This window comes from Eriocheir sinensis, chromosome 11 (assembly GCF_024679095.1).
Source record: "Eriocheir sinensis breed Jianghai 21 chromosome 11, ASM2467909v1, whole genome shotgun sequence".
Taxonomy (NCBI): domain Eukaryota; kingdom Metazoa; phylum Arthropoda; class Malacostraca; order Decapoda; family Varunidae; genus Eriocheir; species Eriocheir sinensis.
The window spans coordinates 6,177,373-6,200,380 of NC_066519.1; the positions used below are offsets into that span (position 1 = coordinate 6,177,373).

The window sequence follows — 23,008 nt, forward strand, 5'->3', positions numbered from 1 at the left end:
TCTCTCTGCCTCTCTCTGCCTCTCTCTCTCTCTCTCTCCGAGAGGTCAAACCGCACGCGCTCCCACTTCCGTGACCTCTCTCGCTTGCGATTCCACCCTCGTGTGCTGTACTGAACTGTACTGTAAATCTTGCTGTGCTGTGTGCCGTGTGCTATTTCGCGTCGTGCTGCGTACTGCTTATTGTCAACCGAGTTAGCTGCCTGCAGAGGTGTGCTGTTTGCTGTGCGACCACGTGCTTCGCTGGACAGGACTAAGTGTTGCCCTTATTTTTACTACCTCTCTCTGCCTGTATCTACCCTCTCGCCGTAGCGCCCTGTAAAACATATATACACATATACACAAAACACAGTGTTACACTCTTTCCGCCACATTCTTTATATATTTCCAGATTCCACTCCGACGCCAATCCCTACGCAGGTGTTCAGACTTACCTGACCTGACTTGACCAGATTATTCCCCAGAGACACAGTACTCCTCATCACCTGCGTCTCTCCCTCTCGTCCCTCGCGTTTCGCTCCTCCTTTTCTCTCGCCTCCCCTCTCCATTGCCCCCCCCCCCCACTTGCCCCTCTCTGTCTCTCCTTCCTCACTCCCTATCTCGTTCCCACCCTCTCTCTCTCCCCCCCTTTCCTTCGCCCTCTTCCTCCCTCCATCCCTATCTCCCTCCTACGCCTTCCCATATCTCTCTCTCTCTCTCTCTCTCTCTCTCTCTCTCTCTCTCTCTCTCTCTCTCTCTCTCTCTCTCTCTCTCTCTCTCTCTCTCTCTCTCTCTCTCTCTCTCTCTCTCTCTCTCTCTCTTATTCTCGCTTATTCACGTCCCTCTGCCCTACGAAAAAGAAAAAGCAAAGCAAATATATAGATAAACACTACTCACTTGCTCTCTCCTCCTTACCAAGATGGCGCTAAAGAAATGTTCGACTTGCACAGGAAACTTCTCTGGTCATTTCTTCTCAGGACGATCGACCGTCTGCAAGATCTGCCTGTTGACACAGCAGATGGAAACGAGACTCCTTCAACAGGACGAAAGGCTGACGGCTGGCGAGAAGAAGATCACCGAACTAACAAGTACTGTTGATACCTTGCAGGAGTTTATCCAGGCCAACATCGTCGCCCCTCCTGCAACGGACGCCTCATCACCCTCCTCACCTGCACTCGATGCCCAGCCACCTTCCGAAGAAGGCACGTCACAGGAACCGGTAGAGCTGACGCTGAATGCTTCACCCCGTGAGGAGGAGCCAGACCCGCCCCTAGAGCCATTTATCCTACTCATTGCTACAACAGATTTGCCATACTGGAGGAGGAGGACGAGGAACAGAGCACCTTCTTGGTCGGTGACTCTATGATTCGCCATCAGGTGGTTGAATTCTGTGGCAGAGTCCCCCGTCGTAGGCGTAACTACTGTTATCCTGGAGCTGGTGTTGACGACATCACAGCTGCCCTGGACGAGGTCTCCGCTGAGGCCTCTAATGACTCACTCTTTGTTCTCCACACAGGTACAAACGACGTCACCACGACCCGGTCTGAGGAACTGCTGGACAAGTACCGTAGGCTCATCCAGCAGTATAAGTCTAAATCCCCTAATATTATGATTTCAGGAATTCTACCACGGACATGGGATGAGGGCGACTTCTACAGTAAGGCCTTCAGCCTCAACAACCGCCTGCAGACTCTCTGCGGAGAGCTTGACGTCGAATTCTTTAACGCCTGGAACGATTTCTACGGCCAGAGTAGACTTTTCCAAAGAGACGGCATACACCTGTCCCCCATCGGGGCAGCCAGATTTGGAAGGCTCCTCAACAACGCCGTACGTAACGCCCGAACAACAAAAAACGACTCTCAGCCACGTCCTTCCATCCCGCCCGTGTAAATAGACACCATACACCGCAACAGACTCGTAACATTGAACCCTCCAGTACCTCTATTACCAAGCTTCAAGATAACCTAAGAGTCCTTAGTTTCAATGCGCGTAGCCTAAGAAACAAGTTTGATGAACTGCGATGTCTTGCTCTGACAGAAAACTTTGACGTAATTGCTATAACCGAAACATTTATCGACACCACTAATATTGATTTAAGTTCCGAATACAACATAGATGGCTACAGATTCTTCAACAATGATCGTGTAAACCGTAGAGGGGGTGGTGTCGCCCTTTTTGTCAAAAGCTACTTGCAACCTACTGACAAAACACCAAGAAACAGTAACGTTGAACATTTGTGCGTGCGAGTAAACATTGCAAAAGTCAATTTAAATATATCTGTCACTTACAGGCCTCCGGGGCAATCAATTGATGGCGATCTTGAAATGTACAGCGTCTTAAGGCAGTCACTTAATAACAGCGACTCACTGATACTAGGAGACTTTAACCTCCCCCATATCGACTGGGCGACACTATCGGGTACAGAAGGTGAGTCCCATAGAATGATCGAATTTCTAGAGGAAAATTATCTAAGCCAAATGGTTTCTGAACCAACTCGACAAAATAACATACTTGACCTTGTTATAGCGACCCAAGATAACCTAGTCAGTAATGTCACGGTAGGAGAACACCTCGGTTCCTGCGACCATAAACTAGTGCGCGTTGACATTAGAGCTCAAACATCGGTGACTGAAAATAAAGTTAAGGTGCCCAATTTCAAAAGAGCCAACTTCGTAGAAATCCGACGAAAACTAATAGATATGCAACTATCAGATGACGGCAATGCAGAGGACGCCTGGCTAAACTTTAAAAATCACTTACTCACTCAGCAGGACACATTTGTACCCTTGTGCGAGAAGCGAATTAACACTAATAAAAGTCCACCGTGGTTTAATAGCGAAATTAAACACTCAGTCAAGGAGAGAAAATTGTCTTACAGGTTAAAGAAAGACCAAAGCACGCCCGAAAACATTAGACTTTACAATGATGCAAGGCGACGAGTAAAAGATTAGTGCATCAGGCAAAGCGTAGATATGAAGAAAATATTGCAGCCAACTGTAAAAATAATCCGAAATCCTTCTTCAGTTACATAAACAACAGAAAGGCGATCAGAAGTGGAATTGGACCTTTAACAAACAGCGACGGTGCACTAGTGACTGACAGCCAACACGTTGCAAACCTATTAAATAATTACTTTTCCTCGGTGTTTAATAATAACAGTCCTCCCACCACCACCACCAACACCAGTACTAATGTAAATCCCGAGCATGCATTGTCTAACTTTGAAATAAAACCCGATGAAGTCCTTAAAGCCCTCAAATCACTTAAAACAAATAAAAGTCCTGGACCTGATAAAGTATATCCAACTCTGCTGAAAGAAACAAAGAGCGAAATACTCTCCTCCCTCACAACCGTATTCAATATGTCCTTGCGACAAGGCATTGTCCCTTCAGATTGGAAAAAGGCTAACGTGACACCGATTTTTAAGAAAGGAGACAAAAAGTACCAGGTAATTACAGGCCCATTAGTCTAACTTCGGTTGTAGGTAAGCTACTTGAGGGCATAATTAGAGACAAAATTGTGAGTTACCTTGAAAGCCACTCATTAATTGGGGACTCACAACATGGCTTCCGAAACAAAAGATCCTGCCTGTCAAATCTATTAACCTTTTATAACGACCTCTTCACTGTTTATGACGTAACCAAATCACTGGACGTAGTCTATCTTGATTTCAGAAAGCGTTTGATGAAGTCCCGCATCATAAATTACTTTACAAATTAAAGCAAATAGGTATTGACGGTCAGGTAAACCAATGGATCGCGAATTGGTTGAGCAACAGAAAACAACGAGTAGTGATTGACGGATTTAACTCAGAGTGGGCGCCGGTCACTAGTGGCGTCCCTCAGGGCTCAGTTCTTGGCCCAGTGCTCTTCATTATTTACATCAACGACGTGGATGTTGGACTCAATAACCGCATTAGTAAATTTGCAGACGACACAAAGATTGGTAACTCGGTTCTCACTGACGAAGACAGGCAAAGCCTCCAAGAGGATTTGCACAAAATTTCAACTTGGTCGGATAGATGGGAGATGCCCTTTAACGTAGACAAGTGCCAGGTCCTTCAAGTTGGAACGAGGAATAAGAAGTTTGATTACGAAATGCGCGGCGTTAAACTCAAAAGCGTTCAATGCGTCAAGGACTTGGGGGTCAAAATCGCGTCAAACCTCAAATTCTCACAGCAATGCATCGATGCAGCAAATAAAGCGAACAGAATGTTGGGCTTCATTAAAAGAAACTTTTTATTTAAGAATAAAGATGTAATACACCAGCTCTACAACAGTTTAGTCAGACCCCACTTGGAATATGCTGTACAGTTTTGGTCTCCCCACCATGCAAAGGATATTGCTAAATTAGAAGGTGTTCAGCGTCGGGCAACGAAAATTATCCCTTCCTTGCGCAACAAATCCTACGAAGAAAGGCTTTCTACCCTTAACATGTTCTCTCTTGAGAAACGTCGCCTCCGAGGAAAACTGATCGAATGTTTTAAAATACTTAATGGTTTCACGAATGTAGACAGATCAACATTGTTTATGATCGATGACACTTTGCGCACGAGGAACAATGGCGTAAAACTCAGATGTAGACAAGTAAATTCAGACTGCACCAAATTTTTCTTCACCAACGATGTAGTGCGAGAATGGAATAAGCTCCCATCATCAGTGGTCCAGTGTAACACGATTGACTCCTTCAAAAATAAGCTCGACCGTCACTTCCTTCAACTTAATATCAACTAGAGTAGAAATGCAACGTTTTGGAGTCTTCTGATTAATGTAAAATCACTTAGGTTTAAGGACAGACCACCAAGTCTGGACCATGGGGTCTGTGTGGTCTGATTTTCTATGTAAATCTATCTATGTAAATCTCTCTCTCTCTCTCTCTCTCTCTCTCTCTCTCTCTCTCTCTCTCTCTCTCTCTCTCTCTCTCTCTCTCTCTCTCTCTCTCTCTCTCTCTCTCTCTCTCTCTCTGCCTCTCTCTGCCTCTGTCTCTGCCTCTCTCTGCCTCTGTCTCTGCCTCTCTCTATCTATGTTTCTGCCTCTCTCTATGCCTTTGTCTTTGCCTCTCTATGCCTTTGTCTAGCTCTGCCTCTATCTGCCTCTGTCTTTGCCTCTCTCTCTACCCTTGTCTCTGCCTCTCTCCCTCTGCCTCTCTCTCTGCCTTTGCTACTGCCTTTCTCTCTGCCTCTGTCTTTGCCTCTGTCTCTGCCTCTCTCTCTCTGCTTCTCTCTGCCTCTCTCACTGTCTTTATTTCTCCCTCTTTCTGCCTGTCTCTGCCTCTCTCTCTACCTGTCTCTGCCTCTCTCTCTGCATCTGTCTCTGCCTCTCTCTCTACCTGTCTCTGCCTCTCTCTCTACCTGTCTCTGCCTCTGTGTCTGCCTCTGTCACTGCATCTGTCTCTGCCTCTCTCTCTGCATCTGTCTCTGCCTCTGCATCTGTATATCTGCCTCTCTCTCTGCATCTGTATATCTGCCTCTGTCTCTGCCTCTCTCTCTGCATCTGTCTCTGCCTCTCTCTCTGCATCTGTATCTGTCTCTCTCTCTGCATCTGTATCTGTCTCTCTCTCTGCATCTGTATCTGTCTCTCTCTCTGCATCTGTATCTGTCTCTCTCTCTGCATCTGTATCTGTCTCTCTCTCTGCATCTGTCTCTGCCTCTGTCTCTGCATCTGTATCTGTCTCTCTCTCTGCATATGTCTCTGCCTCTCTCTCTGCATATGTCTCTGTCTCTCTCTCTGCATCTGTATCTGTCTCTGCATCTGTATCTGTCTCTCTCTCTGCCTCTGTCTCTGCCTCTGTCTCTGCCTCTGTCTCTGCCTCTGTCTCTGCCTCTGTATCTGTCTCTCTCTCTGCATATGTCTCTGCCTCTCTCTCTGCATCTGTCTCTGCCTCTCTCTCTGCCTCTGTCTCTGCCTCTGTCTCTGCCTCTCTCTCTGCCTCTGTCTCTGCCTCTCTCTCTGCCTCTCTCTCTGCATCTGTATCTGTCTCTCTCTCTGCCTCTCTCTCTGCATCTGTCTCTGTCTCTCTCTCTGCATATGTCTCTGCCTCTCTCTCTGCATCTGTATCTGTCTCTCTCTCTGCATCTGTCTCTGCCTCTCTCTCTGCCTCTGTCTCTGCCTCTGTCTCTGCATCTGTCTCTGCCTCTCTCTCTGCATCTGTCTCTGCCTCTCTCTCTGCATCTGTCTCTGCCTCTCTCTCTGCATCTGTCTCTGCCTCTCTCTCTGCATCTGTCTCTGCCTCTCTCTCTGCATCTGTCTCTGCCTCTCTCTCTGCATCTGTATATCTGCCCCTGTCTCTGCCTCTCTCTCTGCATCTGTCTCTGCCTCTCTCTCTGCATCTGTCTCTGCCTCTCTCTCTGCATCTGTCTCTGCCTCTCTCTCTGCATCTGTCTCTGCCTCTCTCTCTGCATCTGTCTCTGCCTCTCTCTGCATCTGTCTCTGCCTCTCTCTCTGCATCTGTCTCTGCCTCTCTCTCTGCATCTGTCTCTGCCTCTCTCTCTGCATCTGTCTCCGCCTCTCTCTCTGCATCTGTCTCTGCCTCTCTCTCTGCATCTGTCTCTGCCTCTCTCTCTGCATCTGTCTCTGCCTCTCTCTCTGCATCTGTCTCTGCCTCTCTCTCTGCATCTGTCTCTGCCTCTCTCTCTGCATCTGTCTCTGCCTCTCTCTCTGCATCTGTCTCTGCCTCTCTCTCTGCATCTGTCTCTGCCTCTCTCTCTCTGTATCTGTCTCTGCCTCTGTCTCCGCATCTGTATATCTGCCTCTCTCTCTGCATCTGTCTCTGCCTCTCTCTCTGCATCTGTCTCTGCCTCTCTCTCTGCATCTGTCTCTGCCTCTCTCTCTGCATCTGTCTCTGCCTCTCTCTCTGCATCTGTCTCTGCCTCTCTCTCTGCATCTGTCTCTGCCTCTCTCTCTGCATCTGTCTCTGCCTCTCTCTCTGTCTCTGCCTCTCTCTCTCCCTCTGTCTCTCTCTCTCTGCCTCTCTCTCTGCCTCTCTCTGCATCTGTCTCTGCCTCTCTCTCTGTCTCTGTCTCTGCCTCTCTCTTTCTACATCTGTCTCTGCCTCTCTCTCTGCATCTGTCTCTGCCTCTCTCTCTGCATCTGTCTCTGCCTCTCTCTCTGCATCTGTCTCTGCCTCTCTCTCTGCCTCTGCCTCTACCTCTCTCTCTTCATCTGTCTCTGCCTCTCTCTCTGCTTCTGTCTCTGCCTCTCTGCCTATGTCTCTGCCTCTCTGTCTCTGTCTCTGCCTCTCTCTCTGCATATGTCTCTGCCTCTCTCTCTGCTTCTGTCTCTGTCTCTCTGCCTTTGTCTATGCCTGTCTGCCTCTGTCTCTGCCTCTCTCTCTGCATCTCTCTCTGCCTCTCTCTCTGCATCTGTGCCTCTCTCTCTGCATCTGTGCCTCTCTCTCTGCATCTGTCTCTGCCTCTCTCTCTGCATCTGTATATCTGGCTCTGTCTCTGCCTCTCTCTCTGCATCTGTCTCTGCCTCTCTCTCTGGCTCTGTCTCTGCCTCTCTCTCTGCCTCTCTCTCTGCATCTGTCTCTGCCTCTCTCTCTGCCTCTGTCTCTGCCTCTCTCTCTGCATCTGTCTCTGCCTCTCTCTCTCCCTCTGTCGCTGCCTCTCTCTCTCTGCCTCTCTCTCTCTCCCTCTGTCTCTTCCTCTCTCTCTCTGCATCTCTCTCTGCCTCTGTCTCTGCTTCTGTATCTGCCTCTCTCTCTGCATCTGTCTCTGCCTCTCTCTCTGCATCTGTCTCTGCCTCTCTCTTTCTACATCTGTCTCTGCCTCTCTCTCTGGCTCTGTCTCTGGTTCTCTCTCTGCCTCTCTCTCTGCATCTGTCTCTGCCTCTCTCTCTGCATCTGTCTCTGCCTCTCTCTCTCTGCCTCTCTCTCTCTCCCTCTGTCGCTGCCTCTCTCTCTCTGCCTCTCTCTCTCTCCCTCTGTCTCTTCCTCTCTCTCTCTGCATCTGTCTCTGCCTCTGTCTCCGCATCTGTATATCTGCCTCTCTCTCTGCATCTGTCTCTGCCTCTCTCTCTCTGCATCTGTCTCTGCCTCTGTCTCCGCATCTGTATATCTGCCTCTCTCTCTGCATCTGTCTCTGCCTCTCTCTCTGCATCTGTCTCTGCCTCTCTCTCTGCATCTGTCTCTGCCTCTCTCTCTGCATCTGTCTCTGCCTCTCTCTCTGCATCTGTCTCTGCCTCTCTCTCTGCATCTGTATCTGTCTCTCTCTCTGCATCCGTCTCTGCATCCGTCTCCGCATCTGTATATCTGCCTCTCTCTCTGCATCTGTCTCTGCCTCTCTCTCTCTGCCTCTGTCTCTGCCTCTCTCTACATCTGTCGCTGCCTCTCTCTCTCTCCCTCTGTCTCTCTCCCTCTGTCTCTTCCTCTCTCTCTCTGCATCTGTCTCTGCCTCTCTCTCTCCCTCTGTCGCTGCCTCTCTCTCTCTCTCCCTCTGTCGCTGCCTCTCTCTCTGCCTCTCTGTGCCTCTGTCTCTGCCTCTGTGTCTACCTCTCTCTCTGCCTCTGTCTCTGCCTTACTCTGCCTCTCTCTGCCTCTGTCTCTGCGTCTCTCTCTGCCTCTCTCTCTGCCTCTGTCTCTGCCTCTCTCTGTCTCTCTTTCTCTCTGCCTCTCTGCTTCTGTCTCTATCTCTCTCTCTCTCTCTCTGCCTTTGTCTCGTTTCCCTCTCGTTTCAATCTCTCTCTCTCTCTCTCTCTCTCTCTCTCTCTCTCTCTCTCTCTCTCTCTCTCTCTCTCTCTCTCTCTCTCTCTCTCTCTCTCTCTCTCTCTCTCTCTCTCTCTCTCTCTCTCTCTCTCTCTCTCTCTCTCTCTCTCTCTCTCTCTCTCTCTCTCTCTCTGAGGTATTTAAGAGAGAGAGAGAGAGAGAGAGAGAGAGAGAGAGAGAGAGAGTCATAGGAAAAGGAAAAAGACGAAGAGGAGCTACTTGTTGAATAATAGAAAAAAACACAAAGCACAATATATGCGGGAAGAGGGAGGGAGAGAGCGAGAGGGCAAAGCAGAGGGAGAGTGGCAGGGAGGGGGGCAGAGAGGGGAAGGAGGGAGGCAGCAGCCAATCAGGAGATATCAACGCGTGACGTCAGTGCAAGGGGTTGGGCTAGGCTCCGCTCGACAAAATCTTAACAACCTTTTGTAAATATGCCTCCGGACCATAGTTAGGAGATCCCAGGGCTAGTGTAAACAAAATCAAGCTGAATCCATGAAAACAGCACTGAAGTCTTGGACATTATAAGATAAAGATCATGTAATATTCAACATGCTTAGAAGAGAGGGGGAGGGAGGGAGTGGTGTATGTATCCGAAGTGTTTTGAATATTCTTGCAGTGTAAACAAACTCATTCATTAAGACTCACTGGATGCATTACTGAAGTTTGGAACATTATAAGATTAAGCTCATGTAATATTTAACATGCCAAGAAGGGGGTTGGGGGTTGGGGTGGGGGGGGTGGGGGGGGCATGCTTCCGAAGTGCTCTCAGGATTCGGCCAAGGTATACAATATCGAACATCAAACATCACTGAAAAGATTACTGAAGTTTTGAACGTTGTAAACTAAAGTTCACGTAATAATGAACGGGCCGAGATGAGAGGTGGGAGAGAGCAAAGGGGTGCATATTGCCGACATGGTCTCAGTATTCGGCCAGTGTAAACAAAACAAACTGAATCACTCACCGACGAGGGCAGTCACTTGGGAGGCACGGGAGGGTCTCGGCGTGGCCTCGGGCAAGTGTGTGGAGAGTGCCCGGGACGCCGCCACACCGAACACGGCGCCGAACACGTGAACGCTGACGCAGCCGCCGACGTCGACACTCTGCCGCACACAATCACATAAATAAGTACTATTATAAGGTCACTTTTAGGCGCTGCAGAAGATATTGCATACTGAACATATGTAAACACGCTGCCTAAGCACTCGCCGTCCCAATAAGTTTGGTAAGCCCGGCTAGTCTTCATAAGGCGCTGCTGATAGCAGGCAAATTAGCTAATCAATCAATCAGTTAATCAGAGGGACATATCGGGGGCCTCATTCCCTCGCCCATCTTAAAAGGACTTCCCTGGTGGTTCCTCCGAGCAAGTCTCTTTACAGGCATCCACCAAGTGCATTTCAGCAGGATCCATCGATTTGCTCTAGTCATGTGCTTTGTGGGTGCCCCCTTGGACTCCACCATTTATGATTACCTCTTACAGAAACAACCCAGGAAGCAGGGCCGACTTCTGGGTAGGGTGCCACATCCCCGTGTAACCGGAGTTGGCGTTCACGGACTATGCAGGTAATAGGCCTCGAATTATTCTCACGAAGTAATCGCTGGTTTGACACAAAGTCATTCCAGCGATATCTCATGATTTTGCGCAAGCAGTTATTACCAAAGGCATCAATCCGCCTCTTCAAGTCACTATTCAGTATCCATACCTCACAATCATAAAGTAAGACAGGAAACACAAGCCACCTGACGACCCGAATCTTTGTCCTTTTGCACAGGTATCGACAGCGCTATATAGCCTACTCGTGTTGAGCGAGTCTATAATACCGTGGGCCAAGCCAAGACCCGCCGTTGTTTTGCATCACACCACAAGGGTGTGCGAAATTTTCCAAGATATCAGTGTCCTTCCTACAGGCACACATGAACAGACTGTAATGTTTCTTCTAGCAAGCCTATAAAGTCTAAGGACCTGTACCTTGGCCTTGGCCCAGGAGACCTAGAGTCCAATAGTAAAATTAGGCCAATAGTAAAATTTGAATAGTAAAATCAAAGTAAAATTAGTAATTTCTCTTCGCCCCCCTTCCCCTGCTCCCTCGCCCATTCTCTCTCCACCTTCATACCCTCACTCAGCCACTTCTTCCTCCATTCCTCCATTTCCTTTATCTCCAGCTCCTCTTTGTTAGCCTCCACACCCTCCCTTGCCCCTTCTCCATCCACTGTGTCCCTCTCTCGTATTCCTGGAGTGTCTGCGTGATGGGCACCTCCCCGTGTCGCTGAGCCGTGGGTGACGCGCGGCTCGTGGCTCACAAACTAACCACGTACTCCTCTTCTGATTATTCTCAGTGTTTTAGTCGGCAAAAAGTACCTGCCAGATATATATGAATCTTACTCTAACTTTCCCTTCCGTTTCCTTCCCTTTCCCTTTCCCTTCCCTTCTCTTCCCTTCCCTTCCCGCCCCTTCCCTAACTAACCAAACCTAAGCCGGGCCGGGTGCTGAACCGAGTTACAGTACAGTAACACCTTGAAGACAGTGGAGGCGAGGTGGTGGTTGAGGACATGGAGGGGCACGTGCAGCAGCATAACCACCACCATCTGCAGGGGCGAGGCGGCCCCCACCACGGCACCCTCGGCGATGCACGTGCCCATCGTCACCAACCCCGCGTTCAGCAGCCTGTGGAGCAAAGGAGGTTTGAGTTTTGCGTTGTGTGTCACTAACCACTAAGATATGGGAATGAAATTCTTTTTTACAGTACAGGAGGCAGCTCAAGGGCAAAAAAAACTAAAACAAACAAAAATGTCAACTACATGCTGCTCTGAACAACAAACAAAAATATATAAAATAACGAGAGGCCAGAAAAGAGGTCAGTTTCGGGTGGAGAAGAGTAGTAACAAATGTACGGAAGTGGGGGTAGCCTCAGGGGGGGGGATGTCGGAAGTGGGGGTTGGGGGGTCAGCGGGGGGGTGACGGAAGAGGGGGTAGCTGGAACCCCCCTACCCCCCCAATCTTTCACTTTTTCACATGCCCTACCCCCCCCCCCTCTCGGGCAAGCGTACGAAAGCGGGGGGTACTGGAGCGGGGGGTGACGGGAGCGGGGGTAGGACGGTCAGCGGGGGAAGGTGACGGAAGAAAGGGTGGTCAGCGGGGGGAGGTGACGGGAGTGGGGGTAGGACGGTCAGAGGGCGGTCAGCGAGGGGGGGGGTGACGGAAGTGGGGGGCATACACAAAGTGAGGGTAATTGCTATTGTTGTTGTTGTTGTTGTTGTTCTTGTTGTATACACACACACACACACACACACACACACACACATATTCTGTGCTATATAAGCATCATACTTTAATAATTACCATCATTAATAGTTTCCGCTATGGCTGAGACATATTCAGAGAACCTTCTCGATATTTTCCAATACCCTGCGCGCATAATAGTCGCAGGATATAGCAACTCTGGAAAATCGGAACTTGTACAGCAGCTTATACTGAAGTATCATGAAAAGTTAAAAAAAACTGTCATATGTGGCTTAACGTCTCATCCTCTTCAAAGAAATAAAGAAATAGGACCTAAAGTTATAGTGTCGTCTGAAATAATTGATCCAATTGCCAACGAAGATACGTTTGATCAGAGAGGGACATTGTTTGAACTTGACGATATTTTCATTGATGCTGTAAGGAACAAAATTGTGGTTGATGCTTTTACTCGCGGACGGCACAACGATATTTCATGCATATTTATCACTCAAAATCTATATATGGGTGGAAAGCATGCAAGGAATATTAGCCTGAACTGTTCTCATTTCCTCTTGTTAAGACAGCGCGATTTATCTCAAATTCACACTCTGGGCAGACAAATATTCGGAAAAGAGAAGGCAAACAAGTTTGTAGATATATATAAATATGCTGTATATTCACGTCCTTATGGATATCTTCTTGTTGATTTGGGTATAAATACTCCTGAATCCCTATGGTTTAAGCTCTCAGGCGAAATTATGGAAGAAAGCAAAAAGTATGAATCCGGCAATAACACGAGATGACGTATTCAACTTTTTGAGAAGCAATAAAACATATACATTGCATAAGCTACCGACTAAAGAATTTCCCCGGCAAAAGATAATATCCTCAAAACCCAAAGTAATCATGGCTGCCGATTTAGCAGACGTGAGACATATAAGAAAGGAAAATAATAACATAGGCTACTTGTTAGTATGCATAGATGTGTTTTCTAGATATATGCAAGTTGTCCCGTGTCGGAATAAGGACGCAAATACTATGCTCATGGCCTTTAAGCAGGTGGTGGAAAATAAAGATTCTGAAGGCTTACGAAGATTAAACACAGACTTGGGCACAGAATTCTGGAATCGAAAAGTAAGAAACTATTTATGTTCCCGGGGCATTAAGCTGAAAAGTGTGTACTCAAGTGAGATCAAAGCAGCCTTGGCAGAGCGGGCCATTCGTACACTGAAAGCACGCATCTAAATGTTCATCACGTCTCAAAATTCTTCAAGATATTTTGATCAGCTGCAAAACATGGTCAATGCCTACAGCCGCTCGCCCCATTCTGGACTGAAGAACAAACAAACTCCCATTGATATTCATAACTTAAAAGACCCATCTGCAATCAAACGGTAATTCCACGCAGTGTATAAAAACCCGAAGCAACCAGCGTTTTCCATCAGTCCTCGACTGGCAGTTGGGGAAATAGTTCGCCTTGTTGGAAGTGCTCGTTCCTCTGTATTCCATAGAGGATACGCGCAGCAAAATACTCACGAGCTCTTTCGCATAAAATCACTTAAACACAAGAATCGCCCAAGAACTTATCTCTTAGAAGATTTGTCTGGAGAACCAATACAGGTGATATTCTACGCGCCAGAGCTCGTCCTAAGCGCTCTGCCTGAGTCATACGATATTAAAATATTGCGTTCACGAAAAATTAAAGGAAAAAAAGCAGTATTTTGTATCGTGGTTGGGATACCCCACTTCATTCAACAGCTGGATTGACGCTGATGATATTGTAGAAAATGCGTAAAAAGACACCACTCCTCAGTGCACACAAAAACTTTGTCTTACTTTTGAAGAAATTAAAAGTAAAAGATAGAAACCGTGCTATTAAGCAAGTAGCTCGAGAACAATTGAACTGTATATCTGAAATATTTTCGAATTTGTTAAAGAAGCACCTCACCCTCAATAGCAAAGTTATCAAGAAATTACGTAACTATCGGGAGGACATACGTGCCATAGCTAGAAAGAAAACTCCTCTCCATAAGAAAAGACTTATATTGACATCGAGACGGTGTGGTAATATATTAGCTGCTATATTACCTATTGCCGCTTCCTTGATCGGAAAATTATTTGGATAATGCGCACGTATTATCTTGTTCCCGAGTCTACCGCTGAGCGTGTTTTAACGGGTATTAAGCCTAAATGCGCCAACTCCACGAGTCCGGGGTCAACGGCCAATCGTGTTTCAACCCGCAGTCGACCTACCCCGATCACATGCCGGTCTCTGAACATGTGCCAACAAGTAGCAGCGGTCCTGTCGTGTCTTCCCATGGTGCAAGACCAAGCACTCCTACAAGATTGAACCCGTCATCTCGCTCTGTAAGAAAGAAAACTTACCAAAAAAATAAAATATCGCGATCTGGTGTATACAAAACCACAAAACTACCACCCGTGCAACTTAGAGTCACAGGGACTAGGGAGAACAAGATTTCCTCCAATCCTGAAATAAGTAATTTAATACCTCTGACAATCCCATCGTAAAATGGGATAGCCAAGGTAACCTATTGTCTTCTGTTCGACCCTCCAATATCCTGTACATGTTGAATTTACTCTCTAATGCAAGTCCAAAACCAGCGATTGCTGACATTGCTGATATAAAACACATCATTGACGCCACGGGTGTATTACCTAGCGAAATAAAAAATACGCGCGTGCGGTAAAAGATTCAGGGATATGGTTTCACCAAACAACCATCGTTGGCAACTTACAGATGGGCTCCATATTAAATCCGCTTTTCCAATGTGCTAGTGCAGTCCTACATTGTGATTCAAGAAAGAAACAGAATCATGGACGTGGTAGATACTGAACCGCATTGGACGCGCGACTTATACAGAGGGGGCGGCGACGTCATGGAGAGAGAAATGCCGGAGGCGAGGACGAAAACGCTCGGACACGATGGTGCCCCGAGCGGGCTTATAAGAGAGAGCAGATGGGACGATGTTTTTTTTTTTTTTTTTTTTTTTACAACAAAGGAGGCAGCTCAAGGGCACACAAAAAAAGAAAACAATAATTAAAAAAAAGCCCGCTACTCGCTGCTCCTAAAAAAGAAACAAAAGATGTGGCCGAAAGCAAGATCAAATACGGGAGGAGAGGTGTCCTGATACCCTCCTCTTGAAAGAGTTCAAGTCGTAGGCAGGAGGAAATACAGATGAAGGAAGATTGTTCCAGAGTTTACCAGCGTGAGGGATGAAAGAGTGAAGATGCTGGTTAACTCTTGCATAAGGGGTTTGGACAGTATAGGGATAAGCATGAGTAGAAAGTCGAGTGCAGCGGGGCCGCGGGAGAGGGGGAGGCATGCAGTTAGCAAGTTCAGAAGAGCAGTCAGTGTGGAAATATCGATAGAAGATGGAAAGAGAGGCAACATTGCGGCGGAATTTAAGAGGTAGAAGACTATCAGTATGAGGAGGAGAGCTGATGAGACGAAGAGCCTTAGCCTCCACTCTGTCCAGAAGAGCTGTGTGAGTGGAGCCCCCCCACACATGAGATGCATACTCCATACGAGGGCGGACAAGGCCCCTGTATATGGACAGCAACTGTGCAGGGGAGAAGAACTGGCGGAGACGGTACAGAACGCCCAGCCTCGAGGAAGCTGATTTAGTAAGAGATGAGATATGAAGTTTCCAGTTGAGATTCTGAGTTAAGGATAGACCGAGGATGTTTAGTGTTGAGGAAGGTGATAGCTGGGTGTTGTCAAAGAATAGGGGATAGTTGTTTGGAAGATTGTGTCGAGTGGATAGGTGGAGAAACTGCGTTTTTGAGGCGTTGAAGGACACCAGGTTCTTCTTGCCCCAATCGGAAATAATAGTAAGGTCTGAGGCTAAGCGTTCTGCAGCCTCCAGCCTTGAGTCGTTAAGTTCCTGTGGGGTGGGTCTTCTATTAAAAGAAGTTGAGTAATGCAGAGTGGAATCATCGGCGTAGGAATGGATAGGACAGTTCGTTTTGGAAAGAAGATCATCAATGCTACTCGTCCCTCGCCATCAGCTGAAGCGGTACTATTCATCACTCACCAGTATACCAGAGGACACCATATCGGACGCCTACGTGTTCAACTACAAAGACGGTTCTCCTGGCGATGACATCTACCGCAACAACAAGACCATCATCGTTTCTTTCCTCAACTGCAGTTTCTGCTACGAAAAGAGGGGGTTTACTGGACGCCTACATGGATTATACCCGCACAGTAATCTCTACCACGAAAGAAGCCCGATCTATCAACTGAATAGGTGTCGCTGGGAAGATCGTGGTATTCCCGGTAGTCTGCATATTCACTATCCTCCGAGTGAAAATCTTCCTTATGTGGCGTGTATCCTAACCCAATATGCTCCTGGCCGCGAACTGGAAAATAACCCTATAAACCAAGGATATCTTCAGACGTCAAGAGATCAAAATTTCATTCGTGGGGTGAAGGAAGACAGTTATGATAACCGTCTCCGCTGGTTTAAAGAGTCCATCACAAAACTGGTTGAATGGGTGATTAAAGGCAATATTACAAGTGTCGTCTTCCCCTACAATATTGCAAGCGCTGGAATTCTTTACGTGTTGTGGAAAGCTGACTACCAACCGCATCTCCAAGAGGCTGCAGCTGAACTCCAACTGCATAATATATCGTGCGTCATCCTGGACAGATGGTGGAGCTGCGATGAGCCTGAAACAAAATTAACTCTATCTGTGTCTCCCGAGCGAAACAGGAAAAGGAAACTGGTGGATACAGAGGACGACGCTGTGGCTGACGAATGGAAAAGAAAACGGGACGGTGCTGTAGTCGACGTGGATCCTAAATAACTAGAACTCCAGACAATTTCCCAATAATTATGTACATCACTAAATGTAAAATATGTCAATAAATAACAATGTAATGATGTTTAGTATGATTTACCTTCAATATGTAATTGGCACCTCGTCGTGTCTACCTCTATATAATGAAATAATTATAATATTTTTGCTAGAGTCTTGCTTGCTCTAAATGGAGTCACATCATATATATGTTACCAGCATTGCGGATGGGGAAATTTACCCCAATTCCAGAACTAGCTTTACTAATAATATACAAACTCTAACATTAGACAAGGACGTGGAATATGAAGTCGGTCTACTGAACGTGTTGCTTCCCCGTCGGTATTACATTGTTAAACCGGGTGAGCCAGAGTGTATTATACATCTTGAATGTGGTATAAGACCAACGCCAGATTCAGAAGCTATTGAAAGACGCACACTGTCAGAGGCTATTAATGCTAATATCTTATATAATGACACTGGGTATTTGCTGATGTGTGTTAACGGTATAATAACGACATTGATAAAGGAAATGGTCGATGGATACAACTACCATTTACTAGCGTATTCTAGAGAGGTTCTTGCATTTAGCTCAACAAATGATCATTTAACTTTGCTCTGCTACAATGGTTATCATCCACAAGTTGTATTTATTAAGGTTTCCTTTGATACGCGACTGGCCCAATTTCTCGGTTTTGTCCCCAACTTAAGTTATGCTGTGTTTTCATCCTTGGGTACACATGAAGAACAAAAAAAAAACCGTTCTTGTTCCGCTACATGGTCATGCCCCTCTGTTGAGATATGGTGACGTACAGTGTGCTCTCATTTACACTGACCTTGTCAATCTCTCTAGGTATGCAGGGAAAAATATAAATATTCTTTATGCCTTTTCGCTCTCCGGAGGTCTAACAAAAGGCGTGCATCCAACTATATATAAGTCCCTTAAATCCAAAGTAATTGATTCGATTTCTATTAAACTCACAGATCAAAAAGGTCGTCCTATGCATTTCGAAGAAGGATACCCTGTTACATGTTTACTTCATATCCGATCGCGTTGAATCTTTGAGTACATTTTGCTGTATTAATAGGAATGTTGTCCATTTGAAAAGACAGTCTCCTCGCCTCCACCATGCGGGTTACATTCATCCCTCCTTCCGTAGCAGAATATCATACCCTGTTTTCGAATGGCAAACAGATATCATCCCGAGGGAGTGGTATTGATGATATAGTCACACTTTCTTATGAACCAAGCTATCACAGAGGCGGGGGTTTATTCTCGGTTTTAGCAGGACTCGCTAAAAGAGCTTTCCCTTTCCTTGTGAAAAATGTCATTGTGCCATCAGCTCGAACATTTGGAAACAATGTTCTAGATGATATTTCACACGGAAGCAACTTGAGAAGCTCTATAAAAGAGCATGGAATTAATTCCTTAAAGCAAGCTGCAATGAAATTGACTAGAGGAAGCGGGAAAAAGAAAGTCAAGCGAGTCGGGGGGAAAAGGTGTTATAAAAAGGAGATCTTTACCGAGTTGTAATCATTGTTGAACTAAGAGCAGTATGGCGAGCATCACCAGCGCGGTTGGTGTCGGGGACCCGCGTTCTCCCCTGGGGCAATATGCCGCCGGTGTCAGTGAATTGTTTCCCCGCCCCAACAAAATGAGATTATTGGAAACAACGATTGCCTCCCGCTATGATGCTGATGTTTTACCTACTAACCTTGGATTCAATATGAAATTATCCGATAGATATATAGAATTTCTCATTCCTGGAACACTTGGCAGTTTTATTGATTTGGGGAAATTGGTGTTGCACACCTTTTTACGCTTAACTAAGCCAGACAATACTACTCCTCTCGATGACGCTCAACATGTTGAATTTACAAATAATACCGCGCACAGCCTATTCAAATCAGTGCAATGTTTTTTGGGAGTTGTAGCTGTTGACAATAATGTACTTTATGGGTACACGTCATACGTTAAAATGCTGAATACTTTGTCGCCCAGCAAATTGAATACAATTGGAGCCAATGCTAATATTACCATCCCAGAGAACGGTTTTATTTCCAAAGTAACAACAGAATACTTTGACAATGCCAGCGCGCAACTCAAGACCATTATGAAGCGGGTTAAGACTCACGGTATACAACTCTGTACCCCGCTTCTTCTGGATATAAGTTCTTTAGACAGTTACTTGCTCGATGGTATTTCGGTTAGACTCCGAATGGAACTATCTAGTAATGCATGGCTGCTAAATGCTCCAACTGGCGATAACATTCGTCTGCATATAGATTCAGCCAAGCTGCTTTATACGCGACTATTTCCTTATCCTAATGCACTTCATGCTTTGAACGCGTCTCTCGCCACAGGGAATCTTTTAAAATCGACATTTACCAAAACCCTCTTGAAAACCTATGTGCTAGCCAAAGACCAAACCTCAGGAACGTATGATCAACCGTGGGGTAATGTTATTCAGGAAAAACTCTCGCTTATTATAACGAGCATGGAAGCTCATTCTGGCAACTATACGCTAAATCCATTGTATTTGAGCCATGGCGATATAAGTCAAATAAGCTTAAGTGTTAATGGTAGAACCATGTATAATATTCCTAGTAAATTCCCTCATGACTATGCTGAGCTCTGCCATCGTACTTTGGATGCACTTGGTTTTCACAAAGACCGGCGGGAACAGGTGCGCGGAACATATTCCATCCTGGTCATTAACCTAATGTCTTTGTGAATTTGAGATAAATCGCGCTGTCTTAACAAGAGGAAATGAGAACAGTTCAGGCTAATATTCCTTGCATGCTTTCCACCCATATATAGATTTTGAGTGATAAATATGCATGAAATATTGTTGTGCCGTCCGCGAGTAAAAGCATCAACCACAATTTTGTTCCTTACAGCATCAGTGAAAATATCGTCAAGAACATACAATGTCCCTCTCTGATCAAACGTATCTTCGTTGGCAATTGGATCAATTATTTCAGACGACACTATAACTTTAGGTCCTATTTCTTTATTTCTTTGAAGAGGATGAGACGTTAAGCCACATATGACAGTTTTTTTTAACTTTTCATGATACTTCAGTATAAGCTGCTGTACAAGTTCCGATTTTCCAGAGTTGCTATATCCTGCAACTATTATGCGCGCAGGGTATTGGAAAATATCGAGAAGGTTCTCTGAATATGTCTCAGCCATAGCGGAAACTATTAATGATGGTAATTATTAAAGTATGATGCTTATATAGCACAGAATATGTATGTGTGTGTGTGTGTGTGTGTGTGTGTGTGTGTGTGTGTGTGTGTATACATCAAGAACAACAACAACAACAACAATAGCAATTACCCTCACTTTGTGTATGCCCCCCACTTCCGTCACCCCCCCCCCCCCCCGCTGACCGCAATCTGACCGTCCTACCCCCACTCCCGTCATCCCCCCGCTGACCACCCTTTCTTCCGTCACCTCTCCCCGCTGACCGTCCTACCCCCGCTCCCGTCACCCCCGCTCCAGTACCCCCCGCTTCCGTACGCAAGCCCGAGAGGGGGTGGGGGGTAGGGCATGTGAAAAAGTGAAAGTTTGGGGGGTAGATGGGGGTAGGGGGTCCAGCTACCCCCTCTTCCGTCACCCCCCCCACTGACCCCCCCCCAACCCCCACTTCCGACCCCCCCCTGAGGTTACCCCCACTTCCGTACATTTGTTACTTACTGGATAGCATAGGGATGAGCAAGAGTAAAAAGTCGTGTGCAGCGGGGGCGCGTGAGGGGGGAGGGCATGCAGTTAGCAAGTTCAGAAGAGGATTCAGCATGAAATAAGGGCTTTGAGGTACGAAAAGTCTATTTTGGGGTCCACGAAAGAGCTAGTGCACTTGCTTGCGATGGAGGACTCGATCGCGCTCCAGGGACAATCCTGTATAAAACTGGCAGTCTTATCCCACATCTGGATATAATAAATCCAGGCTGCGCTAGAAATTTCGAACCCAACGAAGCAGGATGGAATACGTCTGGCAGCCCCGCGCCATCCCATGGACAGCCCTCACACACCCCGCCAGGTCATTCCTATTCCAGAGGAAAACTCCCCCGATGGCTGGGGACTTTGAAATCAGTGGGGACGGAAGGGTGGGAGGCCGAAGGCCGTGCACTAGCTCTTTCGTGGACCCAAAAATAGTCTTTTCGTACCTCAAAGCCGTCATTTTAGGTCCCCTCCGAGCTAGTACACTTGCTATCTACCACTTGGAGTAGGGGTAAGGAGCCCCCTATCCCCGCGGAGAGAGGGAAGACAACTGCTCAAGACGCCCAAAAGTCCAAAGAAAAACAGGCGAAAAAAAAGTGAGTAGGGAAACAAACACTTCATTCCAGCTACGTCCGAGTAGGAAGAAAGGGAAAGCTAAGGTAAACATCCTGTGAAAAAATTCAGTAATACAAAATTAAATGAATCTAAGATGGCTAGCCAAGTGAGGGGAGACTCTGCAACGCGCAAATGGTCCGCGACAGAGTAGGAGAGACAACGAGCCTCGAAGCAAGAAGCTGGACACCATAGGCATCCTTCTCGCACTTTTTCCAACGAGTGCGTGAGAGGTGGTGAAGAAAGGATTCCTTCTTTCAAGCTGGAACTACCACACGCAGAAGCCGGTGGTCCTTTCCCGCGTCATGTCCCGGATCACGGACGAAGGGGAGAGAGAGACAGCAATCCTGTTACCTGAAAACGTCGTCCACTGTACGGGAAAAACGTCGTTCACTATAGGGGGGGACGCGTAAGTGTACCCAGGCTGTTACGCTCCGAAACCCTTTTGCCTGGAGCGAGGCCTCCTAAAAGGAACGGGCCCTGGGAGCATCTGCTCTGCACTGGAGGACTTTCCCAAGGGTCCCGAAGGAGACAGGGGAAAAAAGGAGGGGAGGGTTATTGTGGTAGAAAACCAGGAGGAAAACCGAACGTCGAATCAGACCTAAACCTCAACCAAAACTGAGTTTATCAGAGTCAGGGTCACGAAAAAAAAGTGGTTTATGGGAGAGGACCTTTACTAGTAGACCTTTTTATCGGTCAAAAACTCTCTATTAGCCACGAAGGTATCACCGACTCCATCCACTGCCCCCATCCCTGAGTCAAGGGAGGGGAGGACATGGACGCCTCTAGGAAGGCTATATATATATATATATATATATATATATATATATATATATATATATATATATATATATATATATATATATATATATATATATATATATATATATATATATATATATATATATTAGGGTGGATCGTTTTTACACTTTTTTTACAATTCAAATTCCAATAGTGATTAAAAGTTGTGTATCCATGAGAAAATAATTACTGTGAAATTTCACATTTCTAAAACAATATCTTCTGCCTCCCCAATGAGTTAAAATATCGTAAAATAGGTAAAAAATAGGGTATTTTAATGATTTTTTAATTAGTATAAGACAGGCATATATCACATTGCAATAGTGTTTAATATATTCTAAATAGTTGCCTTAATACTGAGAAAAAAAATGGTTTCTCCTAGATATTATCTTCTGCCTCCCCAATGAGTTGAAAAATCGTTATAAGAGCGAAAAATATGGCATTTTCGGGATTTATTTTAGTGTGAGCCAGGTATATAATCATGTAGCAATAGTTTCAAATATTGTCTAAATTACTGCCTAAAGACACACACACGCACAAAATAATAATTGGTTCTCTTAATTAATTTCTTCTGCTTCCCTAAAATACCCATTACTTTATCAAAAATCCTATTCATAAAATAAATGCTATTAAAAAAAACTTTATTTGCAAAAGTATCAAAAATGACTGTAGCCTATGCAATATTGCAGTGATGTAGCCTACTTGTGTAGCCCTAAATCTCCCATTAGGCAACTGCACTTTATGCTCTGGTCTCCCTTTCAGCTAGTCTTCATTCATCAGTCGTTGAGGTTGCACCACAGAAGCTTGCTCCCTACTTCTAGACTGGGGGGATACTCAAGAAAGGATGGCCTCTCACGAAACCAGACTTGCAAGTATATGTCCCATATTTGGGACACCACAGGATTTAAATGTGAACTGTCTTCCAACATATTGTGACGTTATGAGATGCTACCAATATGAACGGCAAAATCTGAAGATTTCTAAGAAGGCGCCAACATTTTCTGAGATAAGTGCCTGTGTTATGTCAAAACTGAAATCTGTATGGCAGAGAGCCTCTATTCCATATGTGTCTGATGAGCGTATTACGCAAATGTTGAAAACCTATCACACTAAATACAAAACATTACAAAAGCCAGAAAAGGAACGGAAG

At 46.1% G+C, this 23,008-nt stretch overlaps 1 protein-coding gene across 1 annotated transcript in view; it reads right to left on the reverse strand.

The window, feature by feature from the left end:
• Positions 1-23,008, reverse strand: part of LOC126996803 (ammonium transporter Rh type A-like) — a 120,450-nt gene that overhangs the window by 77,490 nt on the left and 19,952 nt on the right. The window contains exons 3-4 of the mRNA XM_050857665.1: positions 11,192-11,342; positions 9,642-9,780 (exon numbers count right to left, since the gene is read on the reverse strand). Of these exons, the coding sequence (XP_050713622.1) occupies positions 9,642-9,780; positions 11,192-11,342 (290 nt within the window). The remainder of the gene's footprint in view (positions 1-9,641; positions 9,781-11,191; positions 11,343-23,008) is intronic.